General features: G+C 48.6%; 1 protein-coding gene across 1 annotated transcript in view; it reads left to right on the forward strand.

Annotated features, from left to right (window-relative positions):
* The first annotated feature begins 4,510 nt into the window (after positions 1-4,510).
* The window catches only part of DPYSL2 (dihydropyrimidinase like 2), a 102,855-nt gene continuing 84,930 nt past the window's right edge, over positions 4,511-22,435 (forward strand). Inside the window, exon 1 of the mRNA XM_004579074.4 lies at positions 4,511-4,941. Within this exon, the coding sequence (XP_004579131.1) occupies positions 4,588-4,941 (354 nt within the window). The 5' untranslated portion in view covers positions 4,511-4,587. The remainder of the gene's footprint in view (positions 4,942-22,435) is intronic.

The raw sequence follows: 22,435 nt of genomic DNA on the forward strand, positions 1-22,435 counted from the left end.
GCAATGTCCCTCAGTACAAATGTGGACAGGGTCTGGGGTGCACCAGATTGGGCTAGAATCCAGCATCCACTGGTGTTCTGGAGAACGAGGGTAGGTGTAGGATGCGCTAGGCTAGATCTCTGCCCCTGTGGAGCCATGTATGAGCCTTGTCTGGGTGTGGACCAGGCTTGGCTGGACTGTAACATCCAACATTAGAAACCAGAATGGGTGAAGGCTAGTCAGGAAAGGAGGTAGACTAAGTAGGGCTGGCCCATGAACCTACCAATGGGTGCAAGATCTGGCATTGGGAGAGGTTCTGATGGAGGAGCTTGGGCAACTCCTCTGTTGGACACAGTCCCTGCAGGTTAGTGCAAGAACCACAATAGGAAGCAGCCCAGACCAGGTCAGGTAATGGTACCCACCAGCATACATTTGGCACAGGTTGGGGGCTAACCAGGTTGGGCCAGTTCATATCACCTGCTGGCAAATCTGAGCACCAGAATGGAGTGTGGGTCAGGCTGGGTTGGGCCACAGCACAAACCAGTTCACGTGATGGCCGGAACTGGGGGCTGGATGGGTTGGACTAGGCTGTAGCCCCCACCAACATGAAATTGGGGGTGGGCCAAGCCTAGCCAGGCTACAGCACCCACTGACAAATGCCCAGAAGAGGCGGGCCATGTCAGACTGAGCCACAGCACCCAATTGGCACATAGAAGACCCAAGTGGGGAAGGGCAAACCTGGTAGGGGGGGTCTGTGTGGGGTTCCCCTGCTTGACCACCAATCTTACTGGTGAGTGTGAGAGTTGAGATGGGGGCAAACACCTGTTGGTCTCATGTGAACTGGATCAGGGAAAAGCCAGGATAAATTGACTGTTCCTACTGGTGTATGCATTAGCCAGAGTGGGTGTGGGTCCATTAGACTTTGCTGCAGCATCAGCTGGCAGATGCTGGCATGGGGAACAAATTGTGTCAAATTAGACTGCAGAACCACTTGGAGAGTGCAAGATCAGGGAGTGGGAGTGGGTCCAGTAGGGAAACAGTGGGCATCTCCCTCTTGGGTTGCTACTCCAACTGGTGAGCAAGAATCTGGACTGGGACAGGCATCACTAGACAGAGAGTGGCACTCGCTGGCACCTGTGTGGGCTGGAGAGTGGGGCTGGTTGGATTGAACTAGGCTACAATGCCCTTTGACATGTGTGAGAGCTGAATGGGATGTGAGACAGACTGGCCAGTCTGCTGTACATACTGGCAAGCACAGGAACCAGGGCAGGGGTGAGCCTGGTGGGGGTTACTGCAGGTCGCTCCTACTAAGCTGCACCTCCCATTGCTTTGCATGAGGGCCGAGTGCATGGTGGGCAGGTATGGGTTGGGCTCCAATACCCACTGGTTTGTGTAGAAGATAGGGCTGGAGACAGAACTGACCAAGCAATTACAACCATCAGCATGTGCATAAACTGATTGGGGTGACAAACTGTGCCGGAGCCTGTATTGGCAAGCACACACAAGAATCAGGTCTGGGATCACCTCAGATGAAGTTTCTTTGGAGATCCTCCCAATCATGGAGAGAATTGCATGTTCCATGGTCTGACTGTGGAATGCATGTATCAGAGCTGGGTCTCCTCAGTGGCTTACATGGAGCAGTGGACAGCATATCCAGGGGCACATGGAGGATATGGCAGTATACTGGAGTCTGCAGAGGACACCTGGTACAACAACAGAGGATGGGGGACAGAACAAATCTATCAACTACCCCAGCCAAGTGTTGGCAGTGAATACCTGGGCAAACGGAGACCCTACGTTGGAGTAAGGTAGTCAGCCAGTGGGTTCTGGAAATTTCGTTGTGCTTGGAGTGACAAGATTGTCAGTAATTCAGGACTGTTGAACTATCGAAACTTCATAAGCAGGACCCTCAGAGCAAGCCCCACACTGGGGACTCTGGGGTGGTGTCAGGTGGCTGTCCTCCATCCCAGGGTGCAGAAGCATTTGGGATGCTGTGTGTGGCTTCTCTCCTTGTCTCAGCTCTTCCCCCAGATACAGGAAGAATAAAAAGAGAATGTGGAAATGGTGATCTCACCCACCTTCCTGTAGCCCTTGACCGTAATCACCCTAATCAACTATGTAAAATCATCAAAAATAAAAACAATGTTTTTTAAAAAGGGAAATGTTCCTAACACAGTTAGGCAGTGTGGCTTCGAGCTGAAGGTATGCATAGAAACGCATACTGCCAGGTGACTAGACCTTGCGGAGCCAATATGCTCACGGTGGCGCTCCATGACACAGTCTCAGGGTGCTACCATTGTTCCTTGGTGCATGGCTGTCACCACCAGCAGGGACTGAGAAAGCTGTGTCAGGGAGCTGCAGAAATTCCCTCTAGGCTTGGAAATCTTTGGGATGGATGGTGTCCATACATTACAGACGTCCATCTGCGGTGATACTTACGGTGACCACATCTCCTGTGACCTTCTGGGAGGTGCCACAGCACCAGGAAGACAAGAGGTGGCTTCACCTCTGTGCTCAGCAGTTCCAGGCAGCTGAGACACCTGACCTCTGCAGGACACCCTTTTCCCTTCTAAAATATGGGGCTGAGCATTGTCTGCAAGGGAATATTCCGAGGAAACAAGGGATGTGATAAAGCATTGAATGCTCAGAAAGCAACATCTCCAAGGTCCACACAGTACCCATCACCCCGAGGTGTTGGTAGGAGGGCTACCTTGGGACCACCCTCTCAAATGCATTCCCTGCCTGCCCTTCAAATAAAAACAGTAGGTGAAACACACTCCACCTACAGCAGAGCTCGGGATGGAATTACCTGGATTCGGAAAAAAAAGTTGCCTTTTCTCATATAAGCAGGAACCAGCATCCAGACTTGGAGGAGGAAAGCCACCCCCACTGGAACCTGCTAGCTCATTTAACTCTATTTGGGCAGCATGCCTTAAGTTTCTAATTTCTTAACAAGGAAAGAAGTTGTGATAGAAAGCAAACGATAAAAGCTGCCGGCAGGTAGGAAATGATGTCACTCATGTGGACCCGCTTTATTCAAATGCAAAGCACATGTGGTGTGGAGCCCAAAACGTCTCTCCCATGGTCTTACAGGTATATTCTCCGGCGGAAGAGGTCTTCCCACATGCCATCCTCAGACTGCCTGAGTCTCCTCCAAATTTAACACCATTCATTAAACTGTCCCCTCACCAAAGAGTGGGGATAGGCGCTATCATTTTGCCCTTGGTCAAAAACCTCCATCCCACATGGCTAGTTGCCGGGCACCACTTTTGCAGGATTCTGTCACAGGGCAAAGAGGGCGGGGCTGCATTCTACCAGGCGCAGGGGCTGCAAATGCGGGAAGGCAACGGAGATGGGCGTGGCAAGAACGGATCTGCGGGGACAGTGTCACCCACACAAATTAAACTGCACCAGACAACTGCCAGTGCCTAGCCAGCGACTGGCACACCCGCCACGTCCACGCCTTTTCTTCGCTGGGTCCTGTACAATTCGAGGCAGATTCTCTACCAGCCAGCAGCACCTCCTACGCACTGGCGCAGTGCGCAACGGGGGCGAGGGGAGGGGGCACAAGACGGAGTGCCCCGGATGCGGGGGTTGGGGGGGGAAGCTGGCGATGAGGGAGTGGCCTTCAATCTGCTTCTTCCCCACCTTTTTGGGGGGGAGGGGAGAGGGAGGTGTCAAGAAGATCAAAAATCTCCTGGCGCAGTAGCCTGGATATGATATGGTGCTCCCGGCACTACAGGGACTGTTTAACCTGTCTGTAAATTATGGAACTTGCAGGTTGCAGCCCTGCTACACGCACACAAACCTCTACACCTAGTCTCCCACACTCTTCTCCACTTTGCTACGTCCCTCTGCGTTACTCCCGGCCATGCTGTGCTTCCCACCCCTCACCAGGGATCGCAGTTTCTGCTCCCTGCAAGCCACCACGGCGCCGGGACACCGAGCACTAGTGCCTGCCAGCCTGTGTCTAGGTCCGGTCTGCGCTGCGTGAGCCACATTGTGCCCAGCCCCACTGCCACTCTCTATCTTCCTCGTGAGCACCCTAGAGCTTGGCGCCCCTTCCCCATCCACCACCTACCATCCGGAGAAGGGCGCGGGGCCCCTCCCCAAGCTGCAGCCTCGCCCCCCTACCCACTCCGCAATGCGGCCGGGAAGCTGCGCCCGCGGGTCGTTCCCGCGCCTGCCTGGCCTGCTACTTACGGTGGCGCCGAGAGCGGCGAGCGGACCCTCCGCTCGGCATCCATTAGCCGGGGGTCTGGCCACTTCACTTCCGGAGCGCGGGGCTCCGAGAGGCGCCGCCTTCCCCTCGCCCCTCGCGCGCCCCGCCCCGCGCAGCCGGGAACTGGCTGCCGCAGGGGCCGCCCTCTCAGACTCAACTTTGCCGCTCTCCTGTTCGGGGGGCGTGGGCAGGGAGGGGAGACCGCGGGGTCAGGGGGCGGGGCCCGGAGGGTGGGTCGCCCGCTCGCCAGCCCTCCTTCCTTTCTGTGCACCTTGCGGTGGGCAGAGAGTGGCAGCGCGGCGGCAGCGAGGGCTGTGCACGCGGAGAAGGGAGCCTGAGGGACTAGCGGACGGACGGACGGACAGGACCGTCTCCAGCCCCGCGCCATGGCCGAGAGGAAGCAGTCCGGGAAGGCGGCAGAGGACGAAGAGGTCCCTGCCTTTTTTAAAAATCTGGGCTCTGGCAGCCCCAAGCCGCGGCAGAAATTCTGTGGTATGTTTTGCCCGGTGGAAGGGTCCTCCGAGAACAAGACCATCGATTTCGATTCACTGTCGGTGGGCCGGGGCTCGGGGCAGGTGGTGGCCCAGCAGCGGGACGTCGCCCACTTGGGCCCGGACCCGCAGACGCCGTACTCGCGGCAGGGCCGGCGGGCCGGCGGGGAGCCATCTGTTGAATCGGGCAGGAAGGTGGAGATCCGGCGGGCCTCGGGCAAGGAAGCCCTTCAGAACATCTGCGACCAGGTGGGTGTGTGTCAGCGGCGGCTGGGTGCGGGAACACGGGCGTCAGCTCACCCCTCGCCCCTGCCATGTGGGCCACTGCCTTCGTGCCCTGCCGCGACCGCGGTGCCCCCCACCCCCGCCTCTGCACGCGCACCCCACCCTGCGCGCAGGGCGCGGCTAGGCTCCGGCGCGGCGGTGGGCGGCTGTGCGCCCACAAAGGCTGCCCAAGCCTCGCTGATCTCGGGCACTGGGGGTGGGGGGCAGTGGGCGTAAAGGGCTGGCCGATCCGGGTCTGGGCGGAGAAGGGGGAGGGGGTGGCCTAGAGGAGGGAGTCGCCGGGGGGAGGGGGTGGACCGCAGTTCCATTCTTCTTAAATCCTCCCGGGTGGCTTCGGGTTGCAGCTGTGGCTGGGAGCCCCACCCTTTTCTGATGCAGCTCGGAGCTTGCGGTGGAGATTGGCGTGAAGGCCCACGGGCTCCCGGGGGTCGGGAGGGGCGGGGGCTCGGACGGACGCTCGCCGCCGCACCTCCTCCGGCGCCCTCCCTCTCCGCGCGGGTCTGGAGCTCGGAGGTCAGGACCATGGCCAGCGCCTGCCCGGCCCGCCTAGCAGCATCACCATCCTCGATTGCTATTCGTCTGGAAAGAGAAGATTGAGGAGGCCGTGGAGTCACCCGAGGAAACCCAGGCGCTGCTAAAACAGTTCATGTGGAGAACAAAGTTAGGCTAAGTGTTCCGGCAAGGGCTTCCCGGAGCGCTTCCCCAACCACGATTTGGAGGGGTGGTGCTTTGGGGATGGCCTGAAGTGGGTTGCATTCAAAAGACCCCCCCCAAAAAAAAAGAAAGAAAAAGAAAAAGGGGAAAAAAACCACCCACCCCTCATATTTGAAAATCGTTTGTCAAAGAAGATTAGACCCTCCACTGTGTTCACTTACGAACAAAGAGGGCCAATTTAGTTGACCTTGATTTTAGAAACTGCTTAACGTCTGGTGGCAACTATGGATGGCATGGCTTGAAAATCCAGTGGCTTTCTCACACGCTGCTATCTTTCAGGGTGACCTTTGTGCTTGTGCCATTTTTCACAGCCTTCATTTCTCAACTGAAAATTTGCAGTGCAAAATGTCTTAACACGTGTTTGCTGTTTCCCTAACATACTCATTGGTGAAGATGAAAAAAAATCAATGCATGGTTATTGATTGAGTAGCCATTGTGAATATCTATTGTGTGGGGAAAGGCTGGTTATGCAAAGTTCAAGAGGTTTCTTCTGAAGGGGCTTCCAGAGTCGTTGGGAGTGGTCTCCACTGTTCCCTGGGGGAGCTGGTCAGCTCTCAGTCAGCTTTCTGGTTGCACACTTACAGTGGAAGTATTGAAGAACAGTTAAGAGCTGTTGATCATGGCCAAACCATGTGCTTCCTTTTCCTGATATGGGATACAGCTTTGCAGCTCTTGTTCATAATTCTAGGAAACATAGATAATTGCTGTCATTTTCAAAAGGTAAGGCAACAAACCACTTCATTTAACCCACCACCCTGGCCTTGTAGTAGGGAGTGTCTCATATCTGTATGTCTCTGTAAGTCAACCAAAAAAAATCCTGAATTAAACAAGAAACCTTGCTTGATTGCAAGTGATGAGACGATTGAAAGCGAAGTTTCTAATATTGTGGTTTATACAGAGAGCAGAGGGAGTATGAAAGATTTTCCTAAATGACTCTCGGCTGAGGACCAAGATGGTAGAGCATCAGGGGTGTGAATTGCCTCATGGATGGCAAGCAGTGTGGACAATGCTGCTGCCTAGAGGAAGCAGAAAAGAACCCCAAGAATCAAGATGAGATCAGGCAGAAGGTGGCCTGAGGGTGGAGAGGGGCCACCACCCTAAGGACAGCAGTGAAGTGAAGCTTAAGGCACAGTCTTACAGGGTTGGATGCCTTGTCTGGTCTCCTTGCCCTTTTGAAGCTTAGATGTTTGATCGTTAAAGCTACCCCTTCGGGCCTGGCGTGATGGCATAGTGGTTAAGGGCCTTGCCTTGCACGTGTCAGGATCCCATATGGGCGCTGGTTCTAATCCCGGCAGCCCCACTTCCCATCCAGCTCCCTGTCTGTGGCCTGGGAAAGCAGTGGAGGACGGTCCAAAGCCTTGGGACCCTGCACCCGCGTGGGAGACCTGGAAGAGTCTCCTGGCTTTGGATTGGCTCAGCTCTGGCCATTGCGGCCGCTTGGGGAGTGAATCATTAGACAGAAGATCTCCCTCTCTGTCTCTCCTCCTCTCTGTATATCTGCCTTTCCAATAAAAATAAATAAATCTTAAAAAAAAAGCTACTCCTTCAAACATATCCCGGATTCCACAGACAATTACAAAGGCAGAGCAAGCACATGGTGGGGAGGAGGAAGGGATTTGAAGAGAAGAGCACTGCATCTCCGACCAGACTGTTTCAGCTTCTGCAAAACCTCTTTTGCCTCCATTGCCTGGTGCCCAGCAACAAGAGGACAATTGTGGCCTGGTCTTTGTGCAGCCCTCCCTGGGTGTTCATGTCCAACCTTGTCTCATCACATAAAGGCTCTTCCTGTGGAATTTTGTCATGCATGACTAAGCAATTTGTCATAATATTTACACTGTTTGAATATTCCATGTCTATCTTAGAGGGAAAAGGCATGTGTGTATATGTGCATAACAATAGTAATTTTTAAAAGGTTTACTTAGTTGAAAGGCAGAATTACACCGTGGGGGAAGAACAGAAAGATTTTCCATCTGCTGGTTCTCTCCCTAGATGGCTGCAACAGCCAGGACTGGGCCAAGCTGAAGCTAAGAGCTTCATTTGGGTCTCCCATGTGGGTGGCAGGGGCCCAAACACTTTGGCCATTTTTGTTGGTTTCTGAGGCACATTAGCAGGGAGTTAGATTGGGAGTGGAACAGCTGTGACTCAAACTGGTGCCCATAAGGGATGCTGGTGTTGCAAGCTGGCATCTTAACCCTCTGTGCTGCAGCACTGGCCCCAACCGATAATTTTCCAGAGCATACCTGGACCCTCCATTTTGGCTGAATTGTATAGTCATGACTTAGTTTTCAGCTAAACTAAAACTAAAGCACAACAACAATATCTATACTCAGTCCTATTGGAAACCCTGGCACAGAGGTGAGGGGGAGTAGGACAAGTGGCTCCCAGGACCCCGACTTGTACCCTTCCTGCTTCCCACATTTGGGCTGATAAGTGTTGTGGACAGAGGATCTGCCAGGACTTTGCTCACTCAGTGAGCTGGGAGCTCTGTGATGTTCCTCTCACAAGGCCGGGCCCAAATGCCATGTGGCTTATGGGAGATGTGGAGGGTTTGGGTTGTGCTACAGAGTGTGAGCCAGCCAGCACCAGAGAGCAGTGGTGTGGCCTGACCTGGACTGGCAGGTGTTGGTGAAGGCAGAGTCAGTCTAGTGGATGTAGAAGGAGAAAGCTTGTATCCTGTGGCACCCTTTTCCCTGTCAGTCCACTTGGGGTTGATTGAGGTTGCACTGGTTACTACCGCCTGTGAGGGACTCCGAGTCTATTAGGACAGAGAGCTGGAGGTCAGATCTGTTGACCTGCTCGTCTCATCAGTGCCCATGTTGCTTCAGCCTCCTCCCTTCCTTCCTCACCATGTGTGATTCCATCCCTGGCTCTGTAATGAGCTGCCCAGCCAGGGGTACTGGATGATGGACATGCCTTCCAAAGGGGTCTCGAGGCCCTCTTCCTGGCAGCAAGCAGCCCACACAGGCTGAAGCCATGGGGCAGTGATTATCCTTTTGTCCAGGGCAGGTGCCTCCAGTGCACTATGGCATGTGATAGTCCCTTCCATTCTGGGTCCTCATCTCTTCTCCCCAAGCCCAGGGAGCCTGGATCCCTGCTGCCTCTCACTGTTGAGCCCTTGCTACCCATTCTCAAGGGAACACACCTCTGTTACTTTTCTCTGAAGTCCCTGTCTTTCCCTTTGCTCTCCTTCTCCCATTCGGAATTCCTTCCTGTGTTACTCTTGGCTGCTACAGAGAAATCCCCATGATTGGCATCATGGGGACTTTGAGAGAAGGGCTGATACTCTTATTGCCCCCAGAGAAGCTTGTTGGGAGTAGACAAGTCTGTGAAACAAATGGATGTCTAATTAGTGGGCTGTGTGGTAAAGATTTGTTTCATGGTCTAAAAATTATTTAATGCTGCGGAGATCACACTGGTATGGGATAGTAGCTACAAATATGAACATCTATCTGTCCAGCACACCCACATACCTGAGGGTCACTTAAATTCAACAGGAGGAAATTGGGGTTGGGGGAGACTTGGAGAGGGAGGGAAAGATGAGAATCCATGAGTGTTTTTGATTATTTGATTATTGAATCAATCATGTGATTAGTTACATTTGACAAAAATGTAGGACTGATGTCATGGTGCAGTGCGTTTAAGCTGCTTTTGCAATACTGGCATTCCATGTTGGAACACTGGTCTATTCTGCTTCTGATCTCTGGCTCCCTGCTAGTGCACGTGGGAAAGCAGTAGATGATGGGCCAAGTGTTTGGGCCCCTGACACCCACAATGAGAGCCTGATGAAGTTCTGGGCCCTTGGCTTCAACCTGGCCCAGCCCCAGCCATTAGGGCCATTTGGGGTGTGAACCAGTGAGAAGATCTTTTTTTCCTCTGCCTCTCACCTTTCACTTTGCCTTTCAAATAAATAAATCTTTTTTTTTTTTTAAAGATTTATTCATTTTTATTACAGCCAGATATACACAGAGGAGAGACAGAGAGGAAGATCCTCCGTCCGATGATTCACTCCCCAAGTGAGCCGCAACGGGCCGATGCGCGCCGATCCGAAGCCAGGAACCTGGAACCTCCTCCGGGTCTCCCACGCGGGTGCAGGGTCCCAATGCATTGGGCCGTCCTCTACTGCTTTCCCAGCCCATTATCAGAGAGCTGGATTGGCAGTGAAGCTGGGACATGAACCAGTGCCCTTCTAGGATGCGGGTGTCACGGGTGTTGGTTTAAGCAGGTGCTGTTTTTTTTTTTTTTAGATTTATTTTATTTATTTCAAATGCATATATATGTATATATGTACACAAATATGTAACACACATATACACACTGGGAGGGGTAGAGATAAAGATAGGTAGAGATCTTTCATTTGCTACTTCACTCTCCAAGGGGCTACAATGGTTGGAATTGGGCCAGCTTGAAACCAGGTGCCTGGAACTTCATCTGTGTCTCCCATGTGGGCGACAGGGGTCCAAGCACTCGGCCAACATCTGCTTCCTTCCCAGGCTCATTAGCAGGAAGCTGGATCTGAAGTGGAGCACCCAGGACGTGAGCCAGAGATCCTTTGGGATCCTGGAATTGGATGTTGAGGCTTTACCTGTTGCACTACAATGCTGGCCCCAATCGCAAACTTTCATCTTGTAAAAACTGAAAGTCCAGGGCTCGGCGGCGTGGCCTAGTGGCTAAGGTCCTCGCCTTGATCCCATATGGCCGCTGGTTCTAATCCCGGCAGCTCCACTTCCTCTCTATCTCTCCTCCTCTCAGTATATCTGACTTCGTAGTGAAAATAAAATAAATCTTTAAAAAAGTAATAATAAAAAACTGAAAGTCCATATGTATTAAAGACAACATCTCCACCCTCCCTCTCTCCCAAACTCCAGAATTGCATTCTGTTTCTATGAAACTGCCTGCTTTGATTACCAGTAAATGAAATCAAACAGGACTTATTTCAAATTGAAAGAGAGTCAGACACAGAGAAATCCTCTATCCATTGATTCATGTTCCAATTACCTGTAGCAGCCAGGAGTGGTCCAGACACATCCATGTCTTCCACGTGGGTGGCATGGCTTTAAGCGCTTGGTCATCACTGCTGGCCCCAGGGTGTGCATTACCACGAAGCTGGGGCTCCAACCCAAGTGCTCCATTTAGGTATCGCAAGTGACTTTTTTTTTTTAAAGATTTATTTATTTTTATTTGAAAGGCAGATTTTACAGAACGAGAAGAAAAGAGAAAAAGAGAGAGAGAGGTCTTCTATCCACTGATTCACTTCCCAAATGACAACAAAGGCCAGAGTTGGGCCTATATTAAGCCAGGATTCAGGAGTTTCTTTCAGGTCTCTCATATGAGTGCTGGGACTGAAGAATTTTCGACATCTATTGCTTTTCCAGGTCAGAAGTAGGGAACTGGATTAGAAGTGAAACAGCTGGACCATGAACCAGCACCTATATGAGATGCCCTTTCTATTCCACTGTACTGGCCCCCAAGTGACATTTTAACTGTGGTGCCAAATGCTGCTCCAGTTCCTACAGCTTTTGTCCTTTGAGGCTTGTCCTGATGTACTCTAGGTTTATCCACATCATAGCATGTGACAAAATTTCCTTTTTTTAAGGCTGAAGAATATGTTTATAGCGGTCACAAATTGTTGATACATTAACAACAGGTTACTGAGCTGATAGGTCTGCAACTAATTATTTGTGAAAAGAGTAACATGGATTATGCTTGAAGCCTAAGGGCTAAGCAAAAGGAAATTTCTACCAGCTCACATCCTCTGCCATCTTTCCCCTTGCAGCTCAGAGATAGAGAGGAACTCCTGGTAACCGCGACTGGCCATGATCATTTGAATGTTCAATAGTTCACAGGTGCATGGCCCTGGGTGTGGCAATCAGAGGCGGAGTGGAAAAGACAGGCTGGGAATTCTCACGGGTCCTTGGGTTCAAAGGAGAGTCAAGGTGGACCATGCCTTCGAGTATATGCTAGTGTGAATGTTAGAGCTGGAAAGAGTGCTGGTGCCTTATTGGAGCGGTTAAGAATGGGATGCCCAAGCGTCTGCTTCCCGCCGTGAAATTGCAGTGCTGGCCCAGGATGAGGCTGGGGTTCTCCTGCCTCCAGCCCACTGCCGCCTACTGTGAGAAAGGAATTCTGTTTCTGTAAATAAGAAAACTAAAATTGAGTGCAGCGTGCGTACAGAGCAGATTCCAAGGGGCTTGTTCTGTCAGTGTGTGAACTGGGATTTGAGGCAATTTCCTGCCCCATGCCTGTATTTCTTCCGACACACTTTTCTGTGGCTCTGTTCCGCTGTCAGAGATAGTCAATGGAAACATACAATTCAGTTTGGTGAACTATGTAAGTTATCTTATTTCACGTTTTCAGTGATGTATATATAGTCTCATTGATTCTAAGGTGGCTCTGATAACCTTATTTTGTCATCCTTATTTTGAAGAAAGAAAAAGATAATGAAGGAAACTTGCAAGGCAATTTGTTAATGAAAAGCCATCGGCAGGATTTGAACCTGGCATTATGTAGATACCCCCTTAGTTGCTATGATGTAATGAATTGCTGTCTATGTTAGTTATTTTTTTCTTATTTGATCCCTAAGAGCTGATTATTGCAAGAAAAAAGTTCTGAGTACTTGCTTTTTTTTGTAATATACTCTGAAACCATCTGTGAAATGGCCTGTTGATTTGTCTTTATGAATGTGCCCTCAGCTGCTACTTTCTGTCCTTCATTCTCCACATGAGAAATGCCATCGAATAGGCCTGGGACAATGGCCAACTCTGACAGTTGGAGTGACATTCTTTGCTAAGATTATAGCAATGTGATGACAATGTGATTTTTCAGCTTGCTGTAAATAATTGTTTTAGTCAATTCAGGCAGTTCCCCAAAAAAATCGATATATGTTGAGTGGCTTAAACAAAAGACATTCCACAGGCCTGGAAGCTGACAGATGAAATGTTGGGCGAGGTCCCTTTTCCTGGTTTGTTGATGGCCATGTAAAGCTGTGTGCTCACATGGAGAGAGAGAGAAGAGAGTGAGCTGTGTGTGACTTTTTGGTCAGGACCTAAAACCTGCCACCGACTCCTCGCCCATCACCACCCTGTTGAAGATCAGGGTTTCGGTGTATGAATTTTGAGTGGAACACAACCATGTAGTCCACAGCAGTCATGAACTCCAGGCCAGTGCTGTGGGAGTCATCAGTTAAAGCCTTAGCAGGTGGGGCTGTTGGACACTTGACTGTAGTTGGTCCCTAGGTGGCAAAAGTCAAAAGCTGCACACTTGGACTGCCTTGAAGGAGCGCAGTTTGTTTCCCAGCACATGTCGATGGCTTGCTTGCACTGTGCTTGCAAGGGTGCACTCTAGCAGAAAAAAACTAGTGAGGAGTCGGGAAGCAGGGCTGGTAACTCTAGCTGCACAGACTGCATAGCCATCTGACCTTAACTGACTTCAGGCTGGATGGAAATCCCCAAGGCTTCGTCTATCTGTTTCCACAAAGGTGCTGAAAAAAAGGTATGATATCCCCAAGTGTTTTCTGGTTTTGTTTTGTAAGTTTTAAGTAGAGGTGAACATCACATAACACAAAATTCTCATGTAAATTATTCTGAAGTATACATTTCCATGGATTTTAGTACTTTTGCAGTGTTGTCAATCCATCACCATCATTAAATTCCAGAACATTTTCATCACCCCCGAAATACCTTTTGTGCCCATTTAGCAGATGCTTCCTACTATACTCTCAGCCTCAGCCTCTAACAGCGATGAATCTGCTTCTTCTCGGAGTGGGCTTGCCTCTTCTGGATATTTTATACCCACACACTCATGCAGCAAGTGACCTCTGTGTATATGGCTTCTTTTACCTAGTGTAATCTAAGGCTTATCCACATTGTAACATGTCTTTGCGATTCATTCCTCTTTATATGGTTGGAACAATGTTGCAATTTTATATGGATTGCATTTTGTTTTTCTGTTCAGTCAATTCATAGGCATTTGGATTCTTGAGACCCTTTAGGTGTCATGGATAACACTATATGTACAGGTTGTTGTTTAAATGTGTATATTCAATTTTATTGGATTCTTTTTGTGGAACTGCCAAGCTGTTTTCTATAGCAGTTATACTGAAATTTGTTATTTTCCTATTTTCAAATATCATCATTTTAGTGTTCATAAATCAGTGTCTCATTGTGGCTGTAATTTGTTTTGCCTATTAACTAAAGGATGTTGAACATATTTCCCTATACTTGATAACCGTTTGTGTATCTTTGCCTTTTCAAACTTTTGCCCATTTTTTAAAAACCCAGTTTATTAGTCTTGTTGTTGAGTTGTGTGAATTCTTTATGAACTCTGAATACTAGTCCCTAATCAGGTAAATGATTTTCACTATTTCCTATCATTCTGTGGGACTGTCTTTATACTTTCTCAGTAATGTGCTTTGATACACAGAAGTTTTTAACTTTGATGAAGTTTGTTTTATTTTGCCTTTTTTTTTTCTTATACATTTGGTGTTTTATTATCCCTGGATGTTCTTAAAACTGCTGGATCAACTGAAACATAGCAAGGGAGTTCCAGGAACTTGTTTCTTGGAATCTTGTTCATGTAACTCAATGCTTGGAGAATAGAAGTTTATTTAGAATAACACTTGCAAGGTCTCAGAATTCTTGAGCACTGGGCACTGAATAAGCTTGATCCTTTTATCTGAGGGAGAAAATTCCTTTTGTGTGTGCACACATGAACATACATTTGTGTTTTTATATATTCATGTTTATATGTGTGTAAACATTTTTTAAATTGAAAATTTGCTTTCAAAGTCAGAGATTTGGGTTTTGCAGGGATGGAATTGAGAGAGACTGTAAACAGACCTTAAAACAGATAAATTTTGAAAACCAATTTAATGAAAAAGCTTTTTAATGTGCTAATACCTGCATAGCATCAACTTATGATCTTAATGGTTTGAAGTGTACAATTCAATAACTCCTCAAGTGGTCACAATAGCCAGAACTGAACCAATTCGAAATCCGGAGCCAGGAGCCTTCTCCAGGTCTCCCACACAAGTGCAGTGTCCCAAGGTTTTGGGCCGTCCTCCATTGCTTCCCAAGCTACAAGCAGGGAGCTGGATGGGAAGTAAAGCACAAACTGGTGCCCATCAGGGATCCTGATACCTGCAAGTGAAGATTTAGCTGCTAAGCCACCGTGCTGGGTCCTGACAAGTGCTTTTATGGATAGATTATCTCTTGAGCTGCTGGCTAAATTGCCTTTTTAGAAATTACTTTTAAATCTACCCCTGCTCTTTAAATATGTATATATTTGTTTATTTGAAAGGGACACACACACTCATCTTCCATCCGTTGACTCACCTCCCAAATGCCCACAACAGCTGCAGTTGGTTCAGGCTAAAGCCAGTAGCCCAGACCTCAATCTGGTCTTCATGTGGGTGACAAGGACCCAGCTATCGGAGCTGTTATCTGCTTCTTTCTAGGCTGGATATTATTGGGAGCTGAATTAAAAGTAACATAGCTGGGACTTGAACCAGGTGTCTCAAGTGGCTGCTTAACCTTTGTAGCAGATGCCAGTCTCCAAATTATCCTTATAAATCTGTAAAGCCGTTATCTTACTTTGATAAGCTTGATGCGTGGTCAATTAGGGTGACATTAAAACCAACAGAGAGACTACAGCAATGGAGGGCCTGGCACGGTGGCCTAGTGACTAAAATTGTTGCCTTGAACACGCCGATTCTAATCCTGGCAGCCAGGATTCCCATCCAGTTCCCTGCCTCTGGCCTGGGAAAGCAGTCGAGGACGGCCCAAAGCCTTGGGACCCTGCAAGTGTGTGGGAGACACAGAAGAGTTCCTGACTCCTGGCTTCAAATAGGCTCAGCTCTGGCTATTGTGGTCACTTGGGGGAGTGAATCAGAGGATGGAAGATCTTCCTCTCCGTCTCTCTTCCTCTCTCTCTCTCTATATATCTGACTTTGCAATAAAAATAAATAAATCTTAAAAAACAAACAATGGAGGCCAAACCTGTCCATGAAACTGTTGTATCTTTTTTTTTTTTTTGAAGATTTTATTATTATTGGAAAGCCAGATATACACAGAGGAGGAGAGACAGAGAGGAAGATCTTCCATCCGATGTTTCACTCCCCAAGTGAGCCGCAACGGGCCGGTACGCGCCAATCCGATGCCGGGACCAGGAACCTCAACCGGGTCTCCCATGCAGGTGCAGGGTCCCAAAGCTTTGGGCCGTCCTCGACTGCTTTCCCAGGCCACAAGCAGGGAGCTGGATGGGAAGTGGAGCTGCCGGGACTAGAACCTGCACCCATATGGGATCCCGGGGCTTTCAAGGCGAGGACTTTAGCTGCTAGGCCATGCTGCCGGGCCCGAAACTGTTGTATCTTTAGATTTCATTTTAAGTAACAAGGTTTCTTCCCTTCTCTTCCCTTGCTCGTTCTTTCTTTCTTTCTTTCTTTCTTTCTTTCTTTCTTTCTTTCTTTCTTTCTTTCTTTCTTTCTTTGGTGTTGTCTTTTGATTGAATGTATTTAATTTAGAATTTTAAAAATATTGACTAAGAGGTCAGAGAGAGCTCCTCCCCACTGGTTCACTCCTCAGTTGCCTACAGTGGGGAGGGCTGCATCAGGCACAAGCCAGGAGGCTACAACTCCATCTGAATTCCGATGAGGATGGCAAGGCTCCAACTCCATGGGCAGCCATTGCTTGCTGTCTTCCAGGCTGTGCAATAGTAGGAAGCTGGGGGCAAGAGTGGAGTGGGGCTGTGGGTTCCTAAGTGGCATTTTAACTGTTGCAGATGCCTACCCCTGAAGTAAAGTTTTATAGGGCTATGATTAGACCGAAGTTGGTGAAATTAATTAGAAAAAAAATCGATCGGAAAAAAAAGCAACAGACACTCTATCACCTACAGCTCTGCTCACTAAATGTCCTGTAACTGTGGTGATGGAATTGACAAACACAGGGGTTCCAGGAAGGATTAGCCTTCCCTGCTGACCCTGAGACTATCAAGTACCAGTGAGAGCTGTCGTCACCTGTTTGTCCTAGCGATGTTAGCTCAACAGCACTCCAGCAGAAGCATACCATTGTAAGGTTACTACTTGTCGTAGTCTTGGATTGGTCTGCGGTATTTTTAGTCATAATAGGATGAGACCCTGAAGTTATCACGAGGCATTCGGGAATTAAGCTCTGTGTGGAACTACCCAGATTTGGAAGCTATGCAGAGCCACGTGGACTACTCTGTAAGCATCTTAGGCACCGTAGGACTTTGGCTTGATTTTAGAAACCTTTTGACATCTAAGACCATCACCTGTTGCTCTTTTTTCCATTCTCCTGGCCATTTAGTTCAGAAAAAGATGAACTTTGGTGTGGAGAGTAGTCCGGTGTTGCTTTTCAGGCTTAATTCTTGAGATTTCCTCGAAGGTTCCTGTAGAACTGAATGTATGGAGATAAGCATGAGTTGCACTCATTCTAGGGGGCTTTGCTGTGACACCAGATGCAGGCTTTGAGGCGACGCAAGCCACCCATTTCCTTGTGTGTAATGAGGGCATCCCAGGAATGGCCTTCTGGGGTTATTGGTAAAATGCTAGACCTGAGTGGAAGCTCAGAGGCTCCCCTGTCCATGCTGTGAAGTGAGAAGGGGGTGCACTTGACAGAAATCACTGGAGCCCACTCTGCTGAGGGCCATGGGATAAGTAGGGAGCATTGCTATGGGGTCTGCTCATTTATGGCCCCAGATGCACAGGGACCTTTAGTCCTTTCCCATGTGGAGGTACAAACCTGACCTCTTCTTGTCTGCCACACTTTGGCATCTGTCTTCTCTTTGCTGGTTACTTGCCTTTATTCATGGTGGGTAGTAGGGGAGCCAGGGGTACTCGCTTATCTTCTGCCAGTGGATTCGTCTCTGACATAAGGCCTGGCTGTCTCTCCTTCTTGCTCACTGCTCACAGAAGAAAGTTTCCTCTGCTTGCGACTCTTCTCTCCGTGTCTGCCCCGAACTCCATCACTTCTTGCCTCCTGAAACCACCACCTTCATTCTCTACGGAATCACTGTATTGGAGAGAAAGTGAGAAGGCGCAAACAAACCACCATCTGCTGATTCATTCTCAAAATGTTTGCCATGTTTAGGGTGCTGTTAGACCAAGGCCAGGAGCCAGAGGTGTAGGTCTCCCAAATGGGTGGTAAGGATCCATTTTCTGCTGGCTTCCAGGCTGGGCATTAGCAGGAAGCTAGAATTAGGAGCCAGGATTTCAACCCCAGCACTTCAATACAGAATGTAGATGCCCTCAATGCTGAGCGCAGTGCCCCTGCCTCTACTTGGTTGTATCTGTCAGGGTAAATATTCTTTAAAGATTTATTTATTTTTTATTGGAAAGGCAGATTTGCAGAAATACGGAGAGACAGAAAGAAAGATCTGTCCGCTGGTTCACTCCCCAAGTGGTCACACTGGCCAGAGCTGAGCCAATCTGAAGCCAGGAATCAGGAGCTTCTTCAGGGTCTCCTACATGAGTGCAGGGTCCTCCTCTACTGCTTTCCCAGGCCACAAGCAGGGAGCTGGATGGGAAGTGGAGCAGCCAGGACACACACTGGTGCCCATATGGGATCATGGTGCATGCAAGGCGAGGATTTAGCCACTGAGCCATTGCACTGGGCCCAGGGTACAAATATTCTTTAACATCTCCATGAAATACCACCAGCACCACTTTGAAAATCCTGTGATGTGTCTATTTCTTCTCATGGTAGACTTTTATAAAAAGCACCTCTACTTGCTCTGTTTCTTCTCCCATTCACTATTTCAGAAAATCAGCTTATGCACTTAATCCAAGAATGTGTCATTTAACAGTAAGAGTCATGCTTACTTTGACCACTGTCCATATCCTGGTTCCTTGTCCTGTCCAGAGGTGACCCAGGTCTCTTCCTTCTTCGGTAACTTTCCATCCTGTTTTCTGTATTTGCACAGGGATGGGTACTTGGCACACATGTGCAGTTTTATTTGTGTTTTCCATAAATGGTATCAATCTATGGCAGCAACCCATCCTTTTCTTTCTTTGTGATACATGCATCCACTTAGCATATTTGAATTGTACTAACTTACATAAATTTACCTCCTTTTACTACTGATATTAACGGAAGTCACTAAAATGCATTGAAGCCGACTATATTTCAATCCCTGTCTTGTTGTTTAACACGTGATCACTTATTTAGGTCCTTCAATGAGGGATCTAATTAAGGGAAAGGTGGCTTGTTGTCTCCAGTTTCAGGAGGAGACTGAGGCACAAGAAGGCTGGTAACCTGTTTTTTTAAACTTTGTTTCTTTAATTTTTTTCAAAGTTATTTTTATTGGAAAGGTAGATATACAGAGAGGAGGAGAGACAGAGAGGAAATGAATCATTTGAATCACTCCCCAAGCAGCTGCAAAGACTGGAGCTCAGCCAATCCGAAGCCAGGAGCTAGGAACTTCCTCCAGGTCTCCCACACAGGTGCAGGGTCCCAAGGCTTTGGGCCTTCCTCGACTGCTTTCCCAGGCCACAAGCAGGGAGCTGGATGGGAAGTGGGGCTGCCGGAATTAGAACCGGTGCCCATATGGGATCCTGGTGTGTTCAAGGCGAGGACTTTAGCCGCTATGCCACCGCACCGGGCCCAAAACTGGCTAATTCTTTTTTTTTTTTTTTTTAAAGATTATTTAGCATTTTTTTTTTTTAGATTCATTTTATTTTTATTACAAAGTCAGATATACTGAGAGGAGGAGAGACAGAGAGGAAGTAGAGCTGCAGGGATTAGAACCAGCGGCCATATGGGATCAAGGCGAGGACCTTAGCCACCAGGCCACACTGCCGAGCCCAAAACTGGCTAATTCTTAAGAGCAGAGACTTATTAGTCATAGCTGTGGAGGCTGGGAAGCCCAAGATTGAAGGGGCTACATTTGATGAAGACTTTGCTGCTCTGTGCCACTCCTGGGATATGGACCTCACTGCCATGGCAGTGACATTAATCCATTCGGGGGTGAGGGGGGCGAGGCCCTCGTGACCTAATCACTCATTAAGTTTCCCACCTCTCAGTACGTCTGGGTTGGGGATTACGCTTCCAGTATCTGATTTCTGGGGAGCACATGCAGAGCTGTAGCAGGTGGTTGGGATGCGGCACAGAGAGTACTTAAAGTTCTTTGAGTCTATCTGGAAGTCCTGGCTTTGTTTGTATAGTAAGAGAATATCTCAGTAGGCAGAACAGGACTAATAGAGACAGAAAACAGAAGTGATTGTCTGTTGTGACAGAAAGCAGGTGTGATTCCATGGCAAGGAGGGCGGGATTGGCATCCACTCCAGAGGTGGACACAGTGGCTAGCGGATGACTCAGGGCTTTCCCTTGCAGCAAGCAGGGACTGTGTGTTCCTGGAGGAAGGCGAGCACTGGAGAAAGACGCCTGTGTGGTGAGCTTGATCGTAGGTAGAGGAGGGGAGGGTCTCTTCCAAGCGCAAGTAGTTCAGGGTGAACCTCACTAGGGGGAGAACTTTTGGCGAGAACTTTTATTATTGACATATAATTCACACAACACAAAAATTCATCCCTTTAAAGGGTATAGTTCGGTGGCTTTCAGTATATTCACACGTTATGCAACCAGCATCACTGTCTCTTTTCAGAATGTTTTCATCACTCCAAACAAACCTTCATTCACGCTCCATTCCCGCCACCCTCAGCCGCTGACAGCTACCAGCTTTCTGTATCTACACATTTGCCTATCCCTACGTTTCAGTATACTTGGAGGTATGCACTGGCTGGCTTTTGGGGACTGGCTTTCTTTTGCCATACACCTTGCCACATGCATCAGTATTTTATTACCTTTTCAAAAAATTTGTGAATAGGGGAGAGAGAAAATCCTGAGAGCTTTTGTTCACTGGTTCACTCCCCAAATACTCTAAAGGGCTGGGGTTGGGCCAGACTGATGCTGAGAACCAGGAACTAAGTCCACATTACAGGGGACCTCATTACTCCCATGAAGAAGTCATAACCACGCCTCCCAGTCTGCTTCATCAGGAAGATGGAGTCCAGAACCAGAGCGGAGAATTCAACATTGATATTTTGATGACCCCATTAAAAATATTTATTTATTTAAATTGGAAAGGTAGATTTGCAGAGAGAGGGAGAGACGGAGAGAAAGATCTTTCATCTGCTGGTTCACTCCCCAAGTGGTTGAAATAGCCAGAGCTGAGAGCCAGGAGCCAGGAGCTTCTTTTTGGTCTCCCACACAGCTGCAGGGTCCCAAGGCTTTGGGCTGTCCTCGACTGCCCTCCCAGGCCACAAGCAGGGAGCTGGATGGGAAGTGTGGCTGCCAGGACAGGAACTGGCACTCATTAGGGATCCTAGTGCATGTAAGGTGAGGATTTCGTCACTGGGCTGTCATGCTGGGCCCCTGATGAATTAGTTTTTAAACTGGGATGTTTATTTCTTAATGCTGAGCTGTAAGAGTTCTTTATATATTCTGTATACTTATCTGATAGATACTTTACAAATATTTTTCCTACCCTGTGGACTATAGTTTTACTTTCTTTTTTAAAGATTTATTTGTTATTATTGAAAAGTCAGACATACAGAGAGGAGGAGATACAGACAGCAATATCTTTCATCCACTGATTCCCTCCCCAGGTGGCCACAATGGCCTGAGCTGAGCCGATCTGAAACCAGGAGCCTCTTCTGGGTCTCCCATGCGGGTGCAGGGTCCCAAGGCATTGGGCCGTCCTCGACTGCTTTCCCAGGCCACAAGCCTGGAGTTGGATAGGAAATGGGGCTGCCGGGACAGGAAGTGACACCCATATGGGATCCCGGCGCACGTAAGGCGAAGACTTTAGCCACTAGGCTACCACGCCGAGCCCTAGTTTCACTGTCTTTTAGTGTTTTTGGATGAACAAATACTTTTAGTTTTGCTGATATCCAATTATACTATCTTTTGTTGCTTCTGTTTTTGGTGTTATATCTAAGAAAATACTTAATCCATGGTCACAAAGGTTTATGCCTACATTTTTGTTGCAGAGTTTTAACGTTTTTGGCTCTTTGATTCATTTTGGGTGAATTTTTTTTAATGTGACGTGAGGTACGACTCCAGCTTACTGTTTCATCTGTGGATAACCAGCTGTCCTCAGTTTCATGCAAGTGTTTTAGGAGACGGCAAGAAACTAGAGGGAAAACATTGCTGTGTAGTATGGGAAAAACCACTGGTGATAAAGAGGCTTCCTTGGTAATGAAGCTGATGAACATGGCTTTAAAATGCTCCCGGGTTAGGAGGCTGAGAAAAGTCCTGGAGGGGCAGGTGGAGAAAGGATGGTGGGAACAGAAGCTTTAAAGAAAGGAGGTGCTGGTGAGTAGGGGCGGGATGGCAGATGGACATCCCGTGGCAGCCTGGGAAAGTCAGAGGGGCTTCGTGATTGTACCTGAAAAGCAGATTTGGTGAGAAAGAGTAAGTGGAAGAAGATAAATGTTTTAACACGGCCACCCCCCCCCCCCCCCCCCCCGTTCTGAAACACATTGTTAAGTACTGTGGACTAGCCCTGTGAGCAGGTCCTCTCCCTAGCTTTCATGTGCCCTGGGGGCGGTGCTTGATGCTTGCTAGCCCAGCTTAGGTCCCTGCCTTGGGCAGATGCATTGGTCTGACCCAGAAAGGTCCTCTGGCTCCTTTCCTCCTAACTGCCCAGTTTCAGCCCCCTTAACCTGCAAGTACAGTGGCCTGATTGGCCACTTTTTTTTTTAAAGAAACAACTGTGTTGGCACACTGATATAATG

This window comes from Ochotona princeps, chromosome 11 (genome assembly GCF_030435755.1).
Source record: "Ochotona princeps isolate mOchPri1 chromosome 11, mOchPri1.hap1, whole genome shotgun sequence".
NCBI classification, from domain to species: Eukaryota; Metazoa; Chordata; class Mammalia; order Lagomorpha; family Ochotonidae; genus Ochotona; species Ochotona princeps.